A 22903-nucleotide genomic window follows, 5' to 3' on the forward strand; every position below is an offset into this window, starting at 1 on the left:
CCTTTGTCACAACCGTTGCTTAGGGGTGAAACTCGTCCCTTTGCAAAGAATCTGTCCAATTCTGAAGGCTTAACCAGTGCATAGGCCTTGCACTCGCTGTCTGAACTGCGTCCCCTACAGGCACTTGGCAATGGGCTTTAAATACAGAACCGGATATTGAGCTGGTGTAAATCAGTGTCTTTCCACTGACTTCAGCAGAGTTATGCCGATTTACGTCAACTAAAGATCTGGCCCAGTATTTCCAATGGGGGAAAGAAACGGATAAAAATAAAGCACAGAGAACTAAAAATGCTGAAGCCAACAACCAAATCATGGTCCCTGGACTAGAGTATGGCACATGTGTTAAACAAATGAGACTTAGAAATACAGGACCAGATCCTCAGCTGGGAGAAATCAATGTAGCTTCATAGACATAGATGGAGATACATGCTGAGATTTAGGACTAGGATGCCAGGCAGATGAGTTTACAAGCTGCAAACAACATTTTTGTTCAGACACCAACATACTGTTTATTGGGGGTTCGGTTTTCTATTCATTTGCCTTCCAAATAAACACAGAATATTTTAATGGAAAAAGAGGAAAGTCACATTCAAATTATCTGACAGATAACTTCATGCAAAATGATACCTCGATCCAAAATGTCATATCGATTAAAGAAAGAGCACTTGCAATAACCATTGTCTTATAACCAGTCTACATTCCACTATACATACACACTCTAGATTAGGCCATGGATCTGCATTCAGTAACAGTCTAAAGTTCTCCAGTTGATTGAAAAATGGGGATAAAGTTTCTCCCCAATTTTTTCCCCCTTCAAATGGCAAATTCTGAAATCATCAATGTTTTGAAATTCGAACCATTTTGACCAGCTCTAGACTAAAGTTTTAAACCTACCTCAAGCCCTCTAACAGAACTCTAATGTTCCCAGCGATCAATCGCTGTCTGCTCTACATTCAGAATATCAAGCTAATTCTTTCTACAGAACATTCACTTTCATGATACAATTCTTTTCCCCCGGGGTACATTCGTGGGTTGGAAGAGAAACAGACAAATAACATATGGATGTTAACTGAAGGTTATCAGACTGTGTTTACAGACGGCCTTTCTGCATCATAATTACAGCACCTGAATTTCCATGACATCTTCAGATTGCCATTCCAAGAAAATATTACTGATGCAATTTGCCCTACGCTCCCGTAATGCTGTTTTTTTAAAGAAGAGCTATAAATCCACTATTAATCAGGAAGGGCTAAATTTGCAAATTCCAAAATCTTGGCCAGATTGGCAGAAAGGCTCAACACCAAACACACCAAGTGTGCTCTTGTGAAAATCCATCTCAAAGGGCCAGATTTCTTAGTACCCTTATTTACACTGAGACCCTTGCTAGTACCCCAGTGAGACCACTTATGGAGTAAGGTGCTATTCAGTGTGAATAAATGCATCAAAAACTGGCCTTAAACCAGAGCTTTTCTATCTCTCCTCTTGTCGTGCATGGCCTTATCTACACTAGAAAGGGTTTGTTGGTATAGCTAAGATGACCCAGGAAAGGCAGAGCAAGGTGTTAAGAATGGAAGGAGTCTCATGAGGAGGTTGGGGCTGAGTGCTGAGACAACTCCCAACTAGGGTGACCAGAAATTCCGATTTTATAGAGACAGTCCCGATATTTGGGGCTTTCTTATATAGGTGCCAATTACCCCTCATCCCCGTCCCCGTTTCACACTTGCTGTCTGGTCACCCTACTCCCAACAAAGACGAGGGAAAGGGGGAATGGAAGAAACTGGCTGACCATCTATGAATATGCCGGACCAGCATTGCTCTAGATTGGGGGTTCTCAAACTTTTTTGCTGGCACGACCCCATTTTAATGACTTAGTTCTTCCCGGGACTCCAGACAGCATGGAGGATGCCATTTTGAAGAGCCAAATAGCATCCTTCGCACAGCGTGACCTCATCCGTATAGTGTATACGAGGGCTCACTGTGCGGAGGCAGCCATTTTGTAGAGCAAAATGGCGCCCTCCAGGCATTGTGACCTTGCACGCACCATACATGCGAGGTTACGCTGTGCAGCGCAAAATGGTGTCCTCTGAACACTAGGGATCACTGTGACGCCATCTGCTGATGGCCTGTCCCCATTCAGGGCGGTGACCCGCAGTTTGGGAAACACTGCTCTAGCTATTGCCGAATAATAGGTGTGTCTAAGGGCCTTTCAAGAAACCATTTACACCCTCATTCTCACTTGGTTTCCATAGGGTATTTAGTGGCTTTGGTTCCCAATCCTTTCAGAAACTAGACCAAGTTTGCCAGGCTTTGGGCCAATAAAATGGTCCCCTAGAATCTATGGGCGTTTCAATATTTACTTCAACAGGGGCCAAGGTTTGGTTCTGAGCATCTAGCTGCACCAGCCAACCTCCCATTCAACTGAGTCCACTCTATAAACCGCAATGGAGAGAATAGGGGTTGGAGCAGCTAACGGTGCACTGCAGAGTGTGGGAGGGAGGGGTCAGGGCTCTGAAGCCCTGGACACTGTTATGTAGGGACCCAACTCTGACCCCGCTGAAGTCACTGGAATGTTTTACCACCATGTGCAGTGTGAGCAGGATGAGGGCCTGGAAGTCGAGCCTGGAGAGGGCACAGAACACACATATATATACACCTTTGTTCTACAAGCATTATTAGAGCAGCACCAAAGGTTCCAACGGAGATCAAGGTCCCATTGTGCTAGGCGCCGTACAAACACATAGCCAGAGACAGTCCCTGCCCAGAGAAGCTTACAATCTACATAGACAAGGTGAGAGAGGAAACTGAGGCGCAGGGAGGTGAAGTGACTTGCCCAAGGTCACCCAGCAGGCCAGTGGCAGAGCTGGGACTAGAACCCAGGACTCTGAGTCCCAGTCCGGAGCACTAGCCACTGGACCAGGCTGCCGCTCAGTATTACTGTAATTGGCTACATTAGAACACAACGTAATCTCTCGCTTGTGAGGGACTCCTTTTCCCTTTGGGGAGGCGCATAGTGACTTCACTCCAGTTTAGTTCTTGGCTGGGACGGTTTCAGCCTTTTCTTCTCCGGGCTGACCTTCCTCAGCAGGCTTCGGCTCCTCTGAAAGTCTGGGATCCTTGATGCTTTCCTGCAGGTCTCGCTTCTCCTCCCTCCTGACAGTGACTGTGCTGGTAGAGAAGGCTTTTGCGCCGGAGAAAGGGCTAGATGAGAACGTGTAGCCAAGGCCGAAGGTGTTCCCGCTGCTGACGGTGCTTAGCCGCGTTTCCTCCCCTTCCAGTAATTTCCTGAGGGGGAGAGGGAAACACCAAGAAAGGTGCAATGAAGCTGCTTGCTGGAGCAAGATTTCAGATCCCTGCCTTCTCCTTTCTAAAATATCCTCCCCAGATCAGTTTTCATCGAGATGTGGCAACGGGGAACTTCCCCCCCCCCACACCCATGGGAAAGCAGGCAAGCGATCAATCAGCACGTTGCCCCCAGGAAGGAACAGCCTCTATGGCAGGCTCAGCATTCCACTAAGCGCTATCGATCAAAGGCTACTGAGACCTGAAGAGCTACTTCACGGGCACACCCCAGACAAACTATCCAGCCAAACCCTGCGACTCAGACCATCCAGCCAAACCGTGTCGTGGAAGAAATCAGAGAAAAACTGGCGACACGCTGGTGATGAATATCATCGCGGGGTGCGTGTCCAGGTCGCGTATATAGCACTACAGATGTGTGATGGAAATATGTTCTTAAAATAGGCTTTTGGAGGCACTCTGCCCTTGACAAAGGAATGCTGTCTTGGCTGTTTGTTTGCCTGCATCCCCAATGCATATTGAGCAAGGTGAGGCCAGAGACAATGGAAAGACATTTACATCGAAGGAAAGCAAGTGATTAAGCCAAGCAGAGAAACAGATTGACCAGAGGAGGAAGGAGACAGCCTGGCATCTGCACAAGCAGCAGGGGAGAAAAACTTTACATGGAGATACACTTCAAAGGTTCACAGGACTACAAAAAGAAGGGGAAAGAACCCTTAGTTATCCATCACTTGGGAACACAGGGTACAGCACCCTCTGAGCCTGTGAATGGTAGACAGGGGCGGCTCTACAAATTTGGCCACCCCAGGCAGTCATGCCCGGGAGGCGCCCCCGAGCCGCGGGAGCAGCGGACCTCCCGCGGGCATGACTGCGGAGGGTCCGCTGGTCGCGCGGCTCGGCTGGACCTCCCGCAGCTGCGGGCGGTTCGCTGGTCCGGCAGCTCTGCTTGAGCTGCCGCAGGCATGTCTGCGGGAGGTCCAGTTGAGCCGCGGGACCAGCGAACCGTCCGCAGTCATGCCTGCGGGAGGTCCACTGGAGCCGCCGGCTGAGCATCCCCTCCGCAGTCATGCCTGCGGGAGGTCCACTGCTCCCGGGGCTCCGGTGGACCTCCCGCAGGCATGACTGCGGCAGGTCCGCCGGCCCAGCCTGCCGCCCCCCCGGGAAAGGGCCGCCCCAGGCGGGTGCTTGCCCCACTGGGCTCTGGAGCCGGCCCTGATGGTAGATCCTGGCTGATAATTTGCTACAAATGAGAAACTGTTTTCAGCAAAGATATATCTTCCTAGAATTAAGCTTTAGGCACTAGAAAGCATGTTACTTTTGTATTGTTTAATCCTTTTATCCTCTTTTATTCTTGCCTGATATCACTTAAATCTGTGCTCTTTATTAAAAAACTTAGACTTTAAGGTCAGAAGGGACCATTATGATCATATAGTGTGACCTCCTGCACAACGCAGGCCACAGAATCTCACCCACTCACTCTTGTAACAACAGGGCCGCCCAGAGGATTCCGGAGGCCTGGGGTCTTCGGCAGCGGGGGGCCCTTCCGTTCCGGGACCCGCCGCCAAAGTGCCCCGAAGACCCGCGGTGGGGACCCCCCGCCGCCGAATTACCGCCGAAACAGGACCCGCCGCCGAAGTGCAGCCCGGTATTCGGCGGTAATTCGGCAGCGGGGGTTCCCCCGCCGCGGGTCTTCGGGGCACTTCGGCAGCGGGTCCCGGAATGGAAGGGCCCCCCGCCGCCGAATTACCGCCAAAGACCGAGCTGAACTTCGGCGGCAGGTCCTGCTTCGGCAGTAATTCGCTGAGTGAAGGACCCCGCTCCAGGGGCCCCAAAAAACTCTCGTGGGGGCCCCTGTGGGGCCCGGGGCCTGGGGCAAATTGCCCCTCTTGCCCCCCCCCTCTGGGCGGCCCTGTGTAACAAACCTGTGTCTGAGCCATTGAAGTCCTCAAATCATGGTTTAAAGACTTCAAGGTGCAGAGAATCTTCCAGCAAGTGACCCGTGCCCCATGCTGCAGAGGAAGGCAAAAAACCCCCAGGGCCTCTGCCAATCTGCCCTGGAGGAAAATTCCTTCCCGACCCCAAATATGGCAATCAGCTAAACCTTGAGCATGTGGGCAAGACTCACCAGCCAGACACCCAGGAAAGAATTCTCTGTAGTAATTCAGATCCTACCCCATCTAACATCCCATTACAGACCATTGGGCATATTTACCTGCTAATAATCAAAGATCAATTAATTGCCAAAAGTAGGCTATGCCATCATACCATCCCCTCCATAAACTTATCAAGCTTAGTCTTGAAGACAGATATGTCTCTTGCCCCCACTACTCCCCTTGGAAGGCTGTTCCAGAACTTCACTCCTCTGATTGTTAGAAACCTTCGTCTAATTTTAAGTCTCAACTTCCTGATGGCCAGTTTATATCCATTTGTTCTTGGGTCCACATTGGTACTGAGCTTAAATAATTCCTCTCCCTCCCTGGTATTTATTCCTCTGATATATTTATAGACAGCAATCATATCTCCCCTCAACCTTCTTTTGGTTAGGCTAAACAAGCCAAGCTCTTTGAGTCTCCTTTCATAAGACAGGTTCCTCGGATCATCCTAGTAGCCCTTCTCTGTACCTGTTCCAATTTGAATTCATCCTTCTTAAACATGGGAGACCAGAACTGCACACAGTATTCCAGATGAGGTCTCACCAGTGCCTTGTATAACGGTACTAACACCTCCTTATCTCTACTGGAAATACCTTGCCTGATGCATCCCAAGACCGCATTAGCTTTTTTCATGGCCATATCACATAACTTGTTCTTGTTTTATACAAAATCACCCCAGCGCTGTTATATTGATGCGTGAGTCCTCAGCCAAACAGGCTGGTGAGTGCTCTGTCTCTTTGGAAGCAGTAAACTTCATAATTTCTAAGCGTGTCCGGTGAGAAGGACCGCAGGGAGATGTCTCAGGAACTCAGGACCTGGGCTTCACTGATTCTTACCTGCATGGCCATGTTTGGACTGGCAGAGTCTGGAGGAGCTCATTAGCAAGGCAGACACACTGGAGCATCAGGGAGCTGATGCACAGTTTAGCAGCCGCAAAGCTCTCACTTTTCGAGGCAGAGAGGTAACACGGTGGCTTAGGGTTCTGGATTCCCTGACGAGAGCGTCACAACTACGTGACATCAATGATGCCATGGAGATGAGTGTCCAGGCAACATGGTGATGACCAGGGCCGGCTCCAGACCCCAGCGCGGCAAGCACGCGCGTGGGGCGGCCCTTTCCCGGGGGGGCGGCAGGCTGGGCCGGCGGACCTGCCGCAGTCATGTCTGCGGGAGGTCCACCGGAGCCCCGGGACGACCGGACCTGCCGCAGGCATGACTGCGGAGGGGACGCTCGTCCCGCGGCTCGGCTGGACCTCCCGCAGGCATGCAGAGCCGCCGGACCTGCGAACCATCCGCAGCTGCGGGAGGTCCAGCCGAGCCGCGTGACCAGCGGACCCTCTGCAGTCATGCCCGCGGGAGGTCCGCTGCTCCCGCGGCTCCGGGGCGCCTCCCGGGCATGACTGCTTGGGGCGGCCAAAAAGGTAGAGCCGCCCCTGGTGATGACAGTGATATATGTCAGGGATCTTCAAAGACGAATAAGGGAGCTGGATACCATATTTCTATTTAAATGGGATCTGAGCACCTAACTCCTTTAGGTCATTTGAAAATCCCAGCTTGAAGATCTAGACAGACAGATGGCTGCTGTACAGCATTTTGATCTAGGTTTCCTAATGCATATTGCTATGGATTCCTTTTTGGATGTTTTTTTAAAGGCTCCGCTCAAGGAATTATTTTTGGGGACCTTCTCTGCCCTGTGTTATGCAGGAGGTGAGACTAGATGATCACAGTGGTCCCTTCTGGCCTTAGAATCTATTAATCTCTGGAAACTTTAAAATGCGTATGCGTATGAGGAGGACAGGAGTCAAAATAGGAGCAATGGGGGGATGGGGGCTTTTGACCAGTTCTAACCCTGAGCTGAACCTGGGGATCTGCTGCAATTTTTCTCATTACAGAACTGCGCAGCTGGATTGATACACAATCTTACAGAATATCCAGGGATATAATGTTTCTGGGTATTTGTTTCTCTCTATGCAAATGGAGAGGTGTGACCGCCAGCATCAAACATCCCCAAAGCCATCGGGGAAGAAGGCCTCTTGGTATCGTTTTACCTGTATGCAGCTATTTCAATATCCAGGGCCATCTTCACATTCAGCAGGTCTTGGTACTCTCGGAGGTGACGAGCCATCTCTCCCTTGGTCGTCCTTAGAGCATTTTCAAGCTGGTTAATAGTCTCCTGCAGAAAAAGAAGTGGAAGGGAGAACATTCTGATCATGTCAATAGGTCCCTCTCATTTGCTTTTAGTGCCCCTCCTTCCAGATGTGTTGTTCAAACCGATCTCAGGAGGCGATATCAGTGTGGTCCAGTGGAGCAGAGTGCTGGACTGGGACCCAGACTGGACTGGGTTTCCATTCCTGGCTATGCCACTAACTTGCTGTTTGAGCAGGGCAAGTCATTTCACCTCTTTTCCCTCCCACCTCTGCCTTGTTTATTTCAACTGCAGTCTCCTCAGAGAAGGGATTGTCTTATTCTGTGTTTATACAGTGCATATCCCAAATCTCAGTAGTGATCCTATACATTTACTAATACGACCAGACATTCGTTTGGGCTGGTCCCTTCCCCAGCATATCAGACGTCTGCTGTTCTAGCAAATGAGCTCTGTTCCTCAAAAGAGTTCACGTGATTATTATTTTTTCTATCTAATCTAATAGTCAAATCAGAAGACTAGAAGCCCGGACTTCTAGGTTCTATTGTTGGCTCACAGCCTGATCTTGGGCAAGTCACTTAGATCTACAATTTCAAAAAAGTGGAACCATTTGGGAGGTGCAATTGGAATTCGAGCACCTCTGGAAATCAGCCCCTCAGTGGACACCCAAAAAACAGAGGCCCCCCAAAGATCAATGAATGCTTTGTGCCTCCGTTTCCCAAGCTGAGACGTGGGGCTAATAATACTTACAATCTACCTCACCCAGGGTAGTGAATGAATGTTTTCAAAGTGTTTGAAGATCACAGGTGGGACATATAGAAATGTTACTATCATAGTCTCTCCTCCTCCCATTCAGGGCAAGGTTTGCTAAGTACACCTCTACTCCGATATAACGCGACCCGATATAACACAAATTCGGATATAACGTGGTAAAGCAGCGCTCCAGGGGGGCGGGGCTGCACACTCCGGTGTATCAAAGCAAGTTCGATATAACGTGGTTTCACCTATAACGCGGTAAGATTTTTGGGCTCCTGAGGACAGCGTTATATCGGGGTAGAGGTGTACATCCCATCTCTGTGTAAGGACTGTCTTCTTCCCAGTGCAAACATGCCCAAAAGCTATCAGGAAAGACAAAAGCCCAGGATAATCTTTGCTAGATGCATATCTGGCATTTTGCCACTTGAGTCTCTGATTCCTAGGGCTGCGAGTGTGCTCTTGAGTTGGAAACAAATAAGAAGCCAGTGTCTGTTGGCAAGTGTCAGGGATAGCTCAGTGGTTTGAGCACTGGCCTGCTAAACCCAGGGTTATGAGTTCAATCCTTGAGGGGACCATTTGGGAATTTAGTTGGGGGATTGGTCCTGCTTTGAGCAGGGGGTTGGACTAGATACCTCCTGAGGTCCCTTCCAACCCTGATATTCTATGATTCTACCTGCAGATTATGGATCTCCCCATTGCTCCTCTCCTCCGCTTCCTGCAGCTGCCTCTCCAGGGACTCATTGGCATTCCTCAGAGCCTCGATCTCGATGTTACGGGCCTGCAGCTGGCGCCGGTACTCCGTGATCTCCTCCTTGGCCTGGCGGATGCTGTCACTGCTGCGAGCTGCCTCCTCAGTGAAGTTGGCGAATTTAGATTTGTACCACTCTTCGGCGGACTGCTGGTTCCGGGCGGAAAGGACCTCGTACTGCATGCGGATCTCCTTCAAGGCAGCCGTGAGATCAGGCTTGCTCACGTCCACCTCCACCGAGACCTGGAGAGGGCACAGAAGGAAGGGATCCCATCCCACACACAGATAGCATGAAGCATGGGGAAACGGAGAGGAATACAAAGACACTGAAGCTGCTCGGGGCTGTTCCTTGACATCCTAGGCTGAATGCCCCAAATGATGGCCCAGATCCTTCCCCTTGTCCCCCATGCAGAGCCGGAGCACTCAAGACACAGTGGAACAGCTGTGTTTCCTCTGCACGAAGCAAGCTGGAGGACAAATGGCTCCCATACTGAGCTCCAGACCTCTTACGAGTGGTGGAGCCCAGCATCACGAGGTCCCAATACAGAGGCTCTTTGAATTAAGGAAAAGGTAGAAATGAAGTCAGGGGATTCAGTGCTACATGGCTGTTCTCTCCACAGGCATGCACGGTCCTGGAACTCCTTTGCCGTCACGGGATGGCCTGAGGGCAGGGGGAGATGTGAGGTTTCCCCAGCAGCTAGCCAAATTATTCAGATACTTGGGGCAGGAATAAGTCCTAACAAAGTGGATTGGTGGACATGAAGCGGGCAGTCACTGGTGCATGACAGAATGTCACATAGCCTGGGGGAACATTGCAGGACCCTCGCCTCCACATGCATGATATGCTAAAGCTATAAAATACAAATTATATGGGACCAGATCCTTAGCTGGTGTAAATCTGCATTGCTCCACTGACTTCAGTGGAGCAATGTCAGTTTATACCAGCTGACCAGCCACCGTGCCCCGTCTATAGCCACGGTGAGTAAATATGTAGGCAGAAAGACCAGATAGGCAAAGGACACATAGATGGATACGTATAGATGCATTAGACAGACATTCTCTCTACGTGTATTTGTGCATAGACAGTGACAGAGAGGGTGTGTATGAAGATAGATAGATAGATAGAGGGGGTGGATGGTGATGGATGGATAGATTAGATAGTGACTCATGTTAAAAGTCAATATCTCAACAATTACAAGGTTAACATAGCAAATTAACCTGGGTTCAAAGAAATGCATCAGAGGAGCAAAGACTTTGACAGGTACAGCATTAATTTTAGACATGTGAGTTGTGCAGGATTGGTTAGCAAGTCCTTTTTGATCCTACACACAGCTCTGCTAAGTGTTGCTACCGTAACACCACCCAAGAGTGAAATGACTCATTTATTTAAGTTGTCCAGTGTTTCTGCATAATTCTGTACAGTGCTGGCCTTCAGTCACAATTCAATCTGAATCTAAACGTGTAAATGTAACTGGTTTATTGCTCACCCATTTGAGGGAGAAAAATGACAGCATTGTGGGCAAACAGAATGCTTTGCCTTCTCAATCCTGCCCCTGGGGCCTGCTGTATTCTTTGGAGCTCTGCAGATTACAGATTTTACACATTGAAAGAGTTTTCCACAACCTGGCCTTATGCTGAAAAATATTAGGAAAGCCAGAAAGTTATTGGTCTTTCAGTGAATTTCCATACAGATGGTGGATTGTAGCCATGATACAAAGAGCTCATTTTAGGGTTTGCTCATCAGAGTCCTGCACATATTTATTATAATACAACCAGTGGAGTTCCTCACTGAGGAATATGGAATATGCAAGTGCAACTCTAGCAATGGATTTAGTCCTATATATGAAGATAAGTTATGTATTGGTGATTGGTCCTGCTTTGAGCAGGGGGTTGGACTAGATACCTCCTGAGGTCCCTTCCAACCCTGATATTCTATGATTCTATGATGCAAAATGAATGGCATTCCAGAAGTAGAGTTTAACCTTGCAAACAAAGGACATTGTAGCAAATATGCAAAAGAAATGGCATTTGCTGGTATCATTATACCTCATTACACAGGGGGGTCATACGTGAAATCAGACCTCTAATGCAGGGGAAAGTCCTGCTTTGAATGAAATGGGCTTCAGCTCCTAGTCTAGGAGAAGTTCAAATATTCATGTATTCAGGAATGTACTGGGTCAAAGTCAGCTGTAGTGTAAGCAGATGCAACTCCAAGGCTGAAGTGGTCTCATTATGCTGGCTTGATCCTGTAAGGTGCACAGCACCCTGGCTCCAATCTAGCAAAGCACTAAAACATATATATTTGCTGCAAGTAGCATAGTTAAGGGGGGACTGAAAGCCGCTGTCAGAGAAACAAGCAAGCAAGTGAGAACAAAGCGGAAGCAGAGTCATATTTCTAGGTTTAACGAACTCTGAGAATACAGCGCAACCTTGATTATTGCAGCCATAGCCAAATTTCCCGGTTATAGCCAGAGTTGTACCCTTCTCTGCCCCACCAAAAAAATCTATTTGTGGTATTATTACAATTATATCTACGTGCCCCAATGGCCTAAGTGCTGTACAAAGACTGAGACAGTCCCTCCCCACCCCTAACAGTTTCTGATCGAGAGAGACAAAGAATGGGAGAGTAGTGTCCTGATATTACAGACAGGAAACTGGGTCAGGCTCAGACTAAGCGACTTGGCCAAGTCACATAAGAAATCTGTAGCAGAGCTCATCTCAAATCCCAATCCAGTGCGTTAGCTACAACACCAACCTTCCTCTGCATAAATTACATGAAAATCCCTTTTCATTAGCCAAAGCTTTGGTCATCTGAATGTACTTTGCGTCCCTCGTGACATCTCAGGGGAAATCCATGGTGGATGGGTGAGGTCCCAGAGTACTGGAGAAGGGCAAACATAGTATCTGTTTTTAAGAATGGCAACAAAGAGCACCCTGGGAATTATAGACCAGTCAGCCTAACTTTAATACCTGGAAAGATGCCAGAACAAATTATTGCACAATCAATTTGTGAGCACCTCGAGGATAATGGGGTTATAAGGACTAGCCAGCATAGATTTATCAAGAATAAATCATGCCAAACCAACCTAATTTCCTTCTCTGACACGGTTACTGGCCCAGCAGATGGGGAGAAGGAGTAGATGCGATAGATCTTGATTTTAGTAAGGCTTTTGACCTGTCCCACATGACATTCTCATAAGCAAAATGTAGTCTAGATGGAATTACTAGAAGGTGGGTGCACAACTGGTTGAAAGGCCATACTCAAAGAAAGTCTTGCATCCGACGAAGTGGGTATTCACCCATGAAAGCTCATGCTCCAAAACGTCTGTTAGTCTATAAGGTGCCACAGGATTCTTTGCTGCTTTTACAGATCCAGACTAACACGGCTACCCCTCTGATACTCAAAGAATAGTTATCAGTGGTTCACTGTCAGACTGGGAGGGTGTATCTACTGGGGTCCTGCAGGGGTCAGTCCTGGGTCTGAAACTATTTAATATTTTTATTAATGATTTGCACAATGGGGTGGAGAGTATGCTTATAAAATTTGCAGATGACACCAAGCTGAGAGGGGTTGCAAACACTTTGGAAGACAGGATTAGAATTCAAGTGGCCTTGACAAATTGGTCTGAAATCAACAAGATGAAATTCAGGAAAGAAAAGTGTAAAGAACTACACTTAGCAAGGAAAAATCAAATGCACAGCTACAAAAATGGGGAATAACTGCTTGGTGGCAGTACTGCTGGAAAGGGTCCGGGGATTGTAGTGGATCACAAATTGAACATGAGACAATGGTGTGATGCAGTTAACCGGAGCGTTGCACATAAGGTAATTGTCCTGTTCCTCTCGGCACTGGTGAGGCCTCAGCTGGAGCATTGTGTCAAATTCTGGGTGCCACACTTTTGGAAAGATGCAGATAAATTGGAGAGAGTCCAGAGGAAAGCAACACACATGATAATAAGTTTAGAAAACCTAATCTACAAGGAAAGGTTAAAAAACCTGGGCATGTTTAGTCTTGAGAAAAGAAGAACGAGGGGGGACCTGACAACAGTCTTCAAATACAGTTATAAAGAGGATGGTGATCAACTGTTCTCTGTGTGCAAGGCAGGACAAAACATAATGGGCTTAATCTGCAGCAAGGGAGATTGAGGGGAAATAGTAGGAAACACTTTCTAACTCTAAGGGTGGTTAAGCTCTGGAACAGGCTTCCAAAGGAGGTTGTGGAATCCCCATCATTGGAGGTTTTAAGGACAGGCTGGACAAACACCTCTCAGGGACAGTCTCCATTTACTTGGCTCTGCCTCAGCGCAGGGGGCTGGACTTGATAACCTCTTAATTCCCTTCCAGCCCTGTGTTTCTATGATTCCATCTGGATACTCAAGGCTGCATTACAATACCTCTGCACCAGCTATTGATTTCAATGCTCAGGAGATTCATCCGTTTCCATCAATAATGCAACTGCAGCTGTGCAGCCGCTTCACTTAGCTGCTCTGGGTCTGTCCTTACGGATCTGGTGTTTTAATACCTTTACGTGCATTTTAACATTTGTCTGACAACACCTTGCAAAGTGGACAATAACGAAACCCCCATGACAAAAGATTTGTCACTGAGCTGCCCATGAAACCTACACATAACAAGCTCATTAGGATAACCGCTATTCTCATGTACATCCAAAGAATTAACGTGGGTTAGCTACCTTTTGCATGAAGCATGCTTCATTTTTTCCTCCCAACATGTACAGAAAAAGTCCCACAACTTCACTTGAAACCCAGACTGATGAATGAAGCCAGGATTGAGCTTTCCTTCTCTTCTAAGCTTCGGTCTTTTCATTCCACTAGCACATGGCTCAGGCACAATAGATTGTCACTGTGTGCGCTCTGCAGGGTGGGTGCTAGGTACCTATTGTACCAATGGCACTGCAGTATAGCAGCAGGATGCTATCTTCCCAGCAGGGCTTAGCAATAATGTAATCAAGGTACAGTTTGCTGTGGTATTCAAGGAACTGAATCACACTTCCAGCAGTCCAGTGTGAGCCAATCCAATACTCAACGCAAAAGAAGATGAGGCGCTGATTTAACCTTCCAGATGACTTTATGCCGAAAACAATGTAATCAAAAAAGCAGAATATGTAAGTACTCTATTACCCATTCAATATAGGGAAGGAGGATGGGGTCATAGCTGCAGGATGCAAAAGCATTGTGTGCAGGCATCCAACACCATGAGGTGAGCCAGTCAAATGTCTACCTTAACAAAGATAACCTTCCAATGACCGACTGCAATAGCTTTGTGCCCAGTGCAAAGGCTCTAGTATCTATCCATTCAGCATATGCAAGAGGAAGAGAATAGGGGGAGTGTATGTAACACTCTCTATATGCTCAGCCTATGGAAGTCTAAAATTATGGGATGGGGGTGAGGGCTGTGCTGTGATGCACAGCATAGAGGAGGAGGGCAGTATGGTGCATGTGTGCCACACCCTATCCATCTAGCACATACAGAAGAGGGGTAATCAGTGCGTATAACACACCTCATCCAGCACACAGGAAGGGTGCGTATGTGTGTATAGCACACATTTTATCCAGCACAGAGACACAGGGCTGTGTGTGTGTAGCACACACTTTATCCAGCACAGAGACACAGGGCTGCGTGTGTGTAGCACACACTTTATCCAGCACACAGGAAGAGGGGTTTGTGTGTGTGTGTAATACTCCTTAGGAGGAGATGGATATTGGGGGTGAGTGAAGGCACACCCCATCCACGTGGCATGTGGGGGGGAGAAGGGCGCTGGGCACCTGGGGATGCGGGCGGTGGAACGGGATTGCTGGGTGGTTGAATCCCAGAGGGAACACTGAGCCCTGGGGGTGTTATGTGCCACCCTGGGGAGGCTACTGTTGGGCATCTTGCAGGGAGGGGAGCACTGGGAAGGCGGGATGCAGAAAGGGGAGTGCTGTGCTGGGCAGGGACAAGTGGGGTGAGCCGTGCGGCAGGGCTGGGGGGATACAGAACAGGGAGCGTGCAGGGCTGGGGCTGGGCAGGGAGAGGGGAGGGGAGGGGAAGAGAGAACAGGGCTGAGGAGGGGCAGGTGGGGAGGGGATGGGAGCGCAGGGGCAGGTGGGGAGGGGAGCTCAGCGTTTGTCAGGGGGATACAGAACTGGGAGCCCAGCGCTGGGCAAGGGCAGGCGGGGAGCGGAGCGCAGGGCGGGGCGGTCAGGGCCGGGGGATGCTGGGCTGGGGCAGGTGAGCAGCGCAGCGCAGGGCTGGGCAGGGACATGGGGAGCGCAGGGCGGGGCAGTCAGGGCCGGGGGATGCTGGGCTGGGGCAGGTGGAGAGGGCAGCACAGGGCTGGGCAGGGCGCTGGTACCTGCGCATCCTGCAGCGAGGCTTGCAGCTCCGCCACCTCCTCCTCGTGCACCTTCCGGAGGAAGGCGATCTCGTCCAGCAGCGACTCCACCTTCTTCTCCAGCTCCAGCCGGGCCAGGGTGGCGTGGTCCACGTCCTTCCTGTACTCGCGCAGCGCCAGCTCGGCCTCCTCCCGCCGGCGCGCCTCCTCCTGGCACTGCTCCCGCAGGCGCTGCAGCCCCTGCTCCAGCTGCTGGCTCTCCAGCTGCGCCTCGTCCCGCTCGTGGCGCAGCTCCTCCACCTTGGCGCGCAGCTCGCGGATCTCCTGCTCGTAGAGCTGCTGCAGGCGGGAGGGCTCCGCCTGGCGCTGGCGCAGCAGGGAGACCTCGGCCTCCAGCAGCCGGTTGTGCTGCTCCAGCTGGTGCACCTTCTCGATGTAGGTCACGAAGCGGTCGTTGAGCCCCTGCAGCTGCTCCTTCTCGTTGGTGCGCACGATTTTCAGCTCGTTGCTCACCGCGCTGGACTGGGAGAGCAGCTCCAGGTGGTCCACGGAGCTGGGCACGGCCAGCTTGCGATAGGAGGAGGGGTAGGAGTCCCTGGCATGGTGGGCGCGGTAGCCGGCAGCCCGGGGAGCGGACGAGCTGCTGTAGACTCTGCTGGAGAGGCGAGAGGTGTCCCCGAAGATCTTCTTATAGGAGGAGGGTGGGTAGAGCAGGTCGCTGCTGTAGCTCATGGTGAGGCTGCGAGGGAGATGCAGGCAGGGAAGGGACGAGGCTGGGTGGGTGATGCACAGAAAGGTGTGGGGAAGGGCAATGCGCCTGGCTCTCCCCTTTTATAGCCCCGCAAACACCAATCCTATTCCTCCTGCTCCTGGAAATGAACAACGCCCAGACAACTGCAAATCTGCATGGCAGGGAGGAGGGAGCGCAGCGGAGGGGGGAGGCTGACAGGGAGGCACTTGCCTCTCTCCTTGCCTGAGATTCGCTTGATCAGCAAAGTGCTGGCTGCAGCTGGGAGCTGCCACCGAATCAATGTGTGCCTATCCCCAGGATTGACAGGGGAAGGGTTGTGCTTAGGCAAGGTGGCCCCCTGGGGCTGGCAGAGGATGCAGCTGCTTGCAACAATCACCAGAAAGGGTGAGGGATACAAAGGAGGGGTGGGGTGTGGGGAAAGAACAGGGAAGGTGTAGGCAAGGCTGTCAGTGATCGCTGGAAGGGATGCCAGTAGGACACCACCACTGTCTCAGAGCTGGGGGCGCATGCAGGGAAAGAGTGAAGGCTACTAGAGTCCGCAAGTGACCAGGCAGAGCCCTGACAAAAGTGAGGAGTAGGAAAATGCAACCATATTGGGCAAGTGAACATATGTGGTGGGTTTTTTCCCCATCCTTGGGGATGGGAATGGGAAAAGGAGGACCAAGAAGAGGGGATATGAGGCTAGCTTTGACTCTTCCCCCAACAAATCACTGACCTGTCATCTTAATTGCCCAAGATTTCCAAACAGCTAGTGGTTTTGAGTGTTCAACTTGAACCACTTTAATGGCGGCTCCACCCAGAACTGCAGTTGCAGGAACTGTCCCCTGGCAGGGCACAGCACATCTGAAAAATCAGGCCCTTTTAAAAGGTGGCTTGTGTTGGTGCAATCCAAAACCAGAGGCAGAGGCAATCAAAACAACCAGTCACTTAAAATGTAGGCCTATGCATTTAGGACCAACTTCTCTTTCAGCGGCAGTTACTTAAACGCAGACGGGGCTATCTGCTGAGGCAACAGAATGAGACCCAGACTGAAACAAGCTTTGCATTAGAACAGGGATAAATTTGAAAAATTGGAATTCTTTAAATGACCGATCTTTTCACACTGGGCTGAACCAAAATCCCAGGGTTAAGTCCTTGAAGTTTGGGTTAGTTTGAGATCATGATTTTTGAAATAGTGTCGTTTCAGCCCATCTCTGCTTTAAAGAGACCTCCAGGTCCAACAGGGTTACACAGATGTCAATGAGGGTCAAGCCTGCAGTTGTTCTGTTTGTGCATGTGCTGTGCAGATTGGCTGCTCTGCCTGCTTCTGCAGGTAACACCAGAATACACACAGCTGTTAGGACCAGCCTTGTTACTCTGTTTTGTAAGATTTACTGACATTTACTAGTACTCTGCTAGCGCAGAGCAGCAGAGAAGTGGGACAGCGTGGCAGGTACACAAGCAGAGCTACAAAGGCACGGGTCTGTTGCTGGTGGGGCACCCGGCACAAAAGAGGCCCAATTCTGAACTCAGCCTGACTTTTACATGGATATAACTCCATTGATTTCAGTGCAGTAATGCCCAATTCATGCTGGTGCAGGTCAGAGTAGATCCAGCTTTAAAAGCAGCCAGGCCTTTTTTTTTTTTTTTAAAAGGTGGTATCTTCTGTGTTGGGGGAAGGGAGGTGCGGGACCTGATGGCCGAGGAAAGCGCAGGAGCAGCGCTTCGAATCCATTTCTGGTTTTCAAGGACAGAAGGTTTTTAAATGCAAGTTAGCTGAATTCAGCATGAAACTGAAGTGAGTTATTGCAAAATATATAGAGAAAGGATTCACTCACCCTCTCTTACACTTCACTGCTCATCCTGCTTTGTCCCCACCCTGCAGAGCATTCTGTTTGTCAGCTGCTTGGCTGCTTCCAATTAATTTCTTCACCTTTATTCCATAAATCAATGTTCCATTATGCAGACTATGTCCAGGGGGTAAAACCGAAGTCATCAACTGATGCTGACTCAGGCATATTTGCTGCACCTGTGTAGTAGATTGACCTTTCCCCCCTTAGATGAGGCATAGGATTTAAAAACAGGAGAGATGCTGCCCTGTATGGATTGGATTGTAGAGAATCCACATTGTCTCTTTACATGGAGGAAACAGGAGGGGGAATGGGCCAAATCCATGATGTATTAAGGGAGGGGAGTTTTCATTTATAGCCTCTTTAACGAACAAAACATTTCTTAGTGTTGTTGCTTTCATGTTCTACAATGATCACAGAATTGCACAAAACAAAGCTAAATGCAAGACGCTAAATTCTACCGCTACTCAAAGACCTGGAAATGAGATCAGAATTTCACCCAAGTAATACATCAGTGGGGGGCGGGGGCACTTGCCACTCTTAATATAACAGATTCTATTCCCATTGAAATCAAATGGGAGTTTTGCCATTGCCTTCAACAAGTACAAGCTTGGGTCTTAATAAAATAGATATAGAGTCCCATAAGGATAAAGACACTGCTAGGTAACACAGAAAAATATAACTCCTGCATTCATGTCAAAACCACTAGCACTTGTGAATTGCATGTTGTGGCCAGATTCTGGTGGAAGTGGCCAAAAGCCACTGTGGAGGATGTTCAGCCACCTTTCTGCACACTTACTATGTCCCTTAGGGCCTGAGTCAAAGCCCACCAGAGTAAATGTGTCTCCATTAGATCAGGCCTTGATAAGTAGGTTTGGTTCCATTTCAGATCTTTGGTGTTATTCTGGATAAGCAGCCTCAGGGGATTAGCAGCAGAATGAGATGCCTATTGCTCATTCAGAGCCAGCCCAAACTGGCAGTGAGCAAAAACTGTTATCATCGAGCAGGGGGTTGGACTAGGTGACCTCCTGAGGTCTCTTCCAACCCTGAAATTCTATGATTCTATGATCTCATGGGTATTCGGTGATCTACATGAATTGAGTTGTTGGGTCTTAGATGGCAAATATCCACAGCACTTAGATGACTGGTGCTCCTTGGCACCTTTGCGAGAAGACCTAGAGGAGAAGGATTCAATATTGTTTACAGTGTTGTTGTGACCGGGGGGCGGGGAGAAGAGGGCGTCTTAGAGAGATAAGGTGGGTGAGGTGATATCTTTTATTGGACCAACTTCAGCTGGTGAAAGTGACAAGCTTTCAAGCCACACAGACCTGAAGAAGAGCTAAGGACTCTCATGTTATTTAAGGCCTGAATCCTGCAAGGTGCCGAGCATCAGCCCCCATCTCTCTGAACAAGACTGTTCTGAGTTTTCTGCTGTGGGACAGGTGCACAACCTAGATTATAGATTCCAAAGCCCGAGGGACCATTATGATCATCTAATGCGCTGTCCTGGCCAAAGAACTTCCCCGAAATAATGTCTTTGAACTAGAGCATCTGTTTGAGAAAGACATCCAATCTGATTAAAAATGGCCAGCGATGGAGAATCCACCACAACCCTTGGAAAATGGATCCAATTACCTTCCCCGTTAAAAATTTACATCTTATTTCCAGTCTCAATTTGTCAGCTTCAGCTTCCAGCCATTGAATCTTGTTATTCTTTTGTCTGCCAGGTTGGAGAGCCCGTTACCAAATATCTGGCCCCCATAGCCCCAAAGACTGAAGCTGGGGGGTATTTCAGAGAACGAGTTCTTCATACTGCTTGAGCAAAGCGTTTTTTAAAAAGAGGAGAAAAAAAAACCCTACAGCTCTCTTGCCCGAGACGCCAGCAACTAGACATGACCCCGCTTGCTGTCAGACCAATGTTTTTAAAAAGCTTCAAATGCATAAAGCAACTGCATTCAGTGGTGAAAAAAATCAGCTGGAGAGGAAAGCAACTCTTGAACTTGGCTATGTGGGAATTTGACTGAGATTTCACAGAGAGGAAACCATCACTGTTAACTCAAAGGCATGGCCCATGGTCTTAGATGATGGAGGGTATAATGTCTACACTGCAATCCAAGGTGTGAGTGCAGCTTGGGCAGCTTTACCCAAGCATGGTTAAAAATAGCAGTGTAGATATGGTGGTGTAAGGAGTACGAGCCCCCTGGGTATGGATTTGTGTTGCTAGCCTGTGCCTCCCTGTATACACAGCTATTTTTAGTCAGGCTAGCATAGGTACGTCTGCCCAAGCTGCCACCACACCTCCGACTGTAGTGTAGACAAACCCTGAGCACGTGGCTTCTTTCCTCCTAAGCAGGAAGAAGCAAATGAAAAGCTTCTCGAACAACCTGGCTAGAAAATCTGGCCTTCGATTCTCAAAGCAGTGTTAACACATGTGTGTGTTGTGTCATATTGCTGGGGAGGTGGGATGCTGGAGATCTGATGGAAGGTTACACTCTCTCAAAATGTCCAGCAGAGCATTAACACACTGCAATCTCTGTCCAAAAAGGTGAATTCAGCATTGGCAAGAGTGTGGATCCCTGCCCAGTGCATGTTATTTGGCACTAGAGTAGGCAGCAAACTGTTTTCCCAACCCAGAAAAAAATTCAAAATTTCAAAATAAATAAATAAATTCATTCCTGGTGCAACTGGGAAAAAATATTTTTCACAAACCGAAAATCCCCCCGAAACAACCAAAACCGGTTAGTGTCAATTGAAATGTTTCGTTCTCATCTTTCATTTTTTTTAAATTACAAATTAACTTAAATTTTGAAACAAAATGTCATTCCCAACTAAACCCCAGAACTTTTCATTTCACAAGTGTCAAACCAGGACATTCGACAATTTCAAAAGTTGATTTTTTTTCCAAAAAATTTTTCAGAACAAGAGATTTGTCAAAGTCGAGCCTTTCCCCACAAACAGGTTTCAGTTTTGACAAATCAGCATTTTCTGATGAAACAAGAGTTTAATCAAAAAATTCCTGACCAGCTCTGTTTATCATCTGGATCAAAAGAGGTTGAGAGCCTACTACAGCTGCCAGCTGGGGGATTTAACCCTTTAGCTCAAGCTGCAGAAGCTCAAGCTTTATCTCTGGAGTCCTACGTTCAATCTTTGGTGACTGTCAAGATGACCGTAGAAAAGTTTCTAGGCTGACAGAAGTCCCCTGTTTATCTACAGTACAGGTAGAGACTGGCCCAGAATGACCTACCAGGGTGCTGCACCCATGACCAGGAAGAGCCATTCTCTATGACTAAGTGGGAGTCCAGTGTATCTGTCCCATTTGGTCTTTGGCCTCTTTGCTGAGACTGCCAATTTTAGGTGCTGCTTGCACAGGTGGGCTTTAGGTTATGGAATAATCAAAAGCACTCAGCTCTGGCTTAAGTGCCCCATAGGCTCCAAAGATATCTGAGGTAAGTCGAGGCCGAATGCTTTGGAAAATGCCACCTTGTCTTGCAGGAATGAGACTGGGGATTCACCAAGTCCCTTCACGTAAGATGCCAAACTGCCACTGAATGGTAATGAGCTTCCATGACAGCCAGCAACCTAGGCTGAAAAGTCTGAATAGTCCATTACCCCTTCTCCGAGGCCATCCAGTCCTCTAACTCCCCGAGCTCTCCTATGGAGCTAGGCTGGCCGTTCTACTGTTCTCTTCAACCTGTTTGGGGTAACGGGGATTTTTCTGCAGTGACACTTATCAGAGTCCAGCCAAGAAATTATCAGAGTAAAGAGAATCGGTTAAGAGGGCACTCAGGAAGACCCAAACCTGGAGCAGATAGGGTGTCATCATTGAAACACGGACATCAATCACACCAAGATGAGATACACCTAGGTAGGGAATTTTGTTGCAGCACTGCAAAACAAGGCTGAAGTTTTTACAAAGGAATTGCAACACTGGTTTGGATCCAGCATCCATCTAATCCAGTATCCTGCCTCTAGCTTCACCTTCAGCAGAAGGTGCAAGAAAACCTTGCGACAAGCAATGATGAATAACCTGCCCCCCAAGTTCCTCTTAATTCCCATTAACTAGTGGTTAGCTTATCCCCTGAAGCAGGATGTCTCCCAAAACTTTACATTTTCCTATTGCAGTAGCAGCTTGGAGGTCCACTCAGGGATCAGCACCCTGTTGTGTTAGGTGCTGTACAAACACAGAACAAAGAGGCAGTCCTCACCCCAGAGAGCTTACCCACTTAGTACGGGTCAGAATTCTATTCCTATTTTTGGCTTTAGAGATTGCATTTCATTTTCAGTCTTTCAATACTGCCTTAGATAATGGATAAGATTTGCAAAAGTGCCTAAGTCCCATTTTCAGAAGTGACATAAGTGTCTAAAAAACCACAAGGAGTCCTTGTGGCACCTTAGAGACTAACAAATTTATTTGGGCATAAGCTTTCGTTGGCTAGATGCCCAAATAAATTTGTTAGTCTCTAACGTGCCACAAGGACTCCTTGGTTTTTTTGGTGATACGGACTAACACGGCTACCACAGATAAGTGTCTAAGTTACTTCTGAAAATGGGATTTAGGGTCCTCAGTCTTCATCACTCTTGAAAATATTATCCTATATCTTAATTCATGACCCCTAACTCCCAAGGGATCCCAAAGAGTTTTACCATCTGTGATCCAAATCTCCTTCCCCTTTGTGGGGCGGTTACTGCAGGAGCAAGTCAGAGTAGTCCCAAGGCTGCTCCAGCTTGCACCAAGCCCTGGCTGCCCCAGCAGTGGAGATGAAGGGGGCACGAGAAGGGATATAAAGACACCTAACTAGCATATCCGAGGCACATAAAGCCTCTTGGTGCTACTGCACTATAAAAGTAATAGCCAGTAAATGCAAGAATCACGTCACCATCCATGAAATGCAG

General features: G+C 48.6%; 1 protein-coding gene across 1 annotated transcript; it reads right to left on the reverse strand.

Moving 5' to 3' along the window:
• Window positions 1–489: 489 nt before the first annotated feature.
• On the reverse strand, window positions 490–16305 carry LOC123364150 (low molecular weight neuronal intermediate filament-like). The gene is made up of 4 exons (XM_045006001.1): window positions 15452–16305; window positions 9022–9339; window positions 7498–7622; window positions 490–3282 (listed from the first exon to the last, which is right to left on the reverse strand). The coding sequence occupies exons 1-4, from the start codon at window positions 16160–16162 to the stop codon at window positions 3027–3029; spliced, it is 1410 nt and encodes a 469-aa protein (XP_044861936.1). The 5' UTR covers window positions 16163–16305; the 3' UTR covers window positions 490–3026.
• Between the last annotated feature and the right edge of the window lie 6598 nt (window positions 16306–22903).

Source organism: Mauremys mutica, chromosome 2 (genome assembly GCF_020497125.1).
Source record: "Mauremys mutica isolate MM-2020 ecotype Southern chromosome 2, ASM2049712v1, whole genome shotgun sequence".
Taxonomy (NCBI): Eukaryota; Metazoa; Chordata; order Testudines; family Geoemydidae; genus Mauremys; species Mauremys mutica.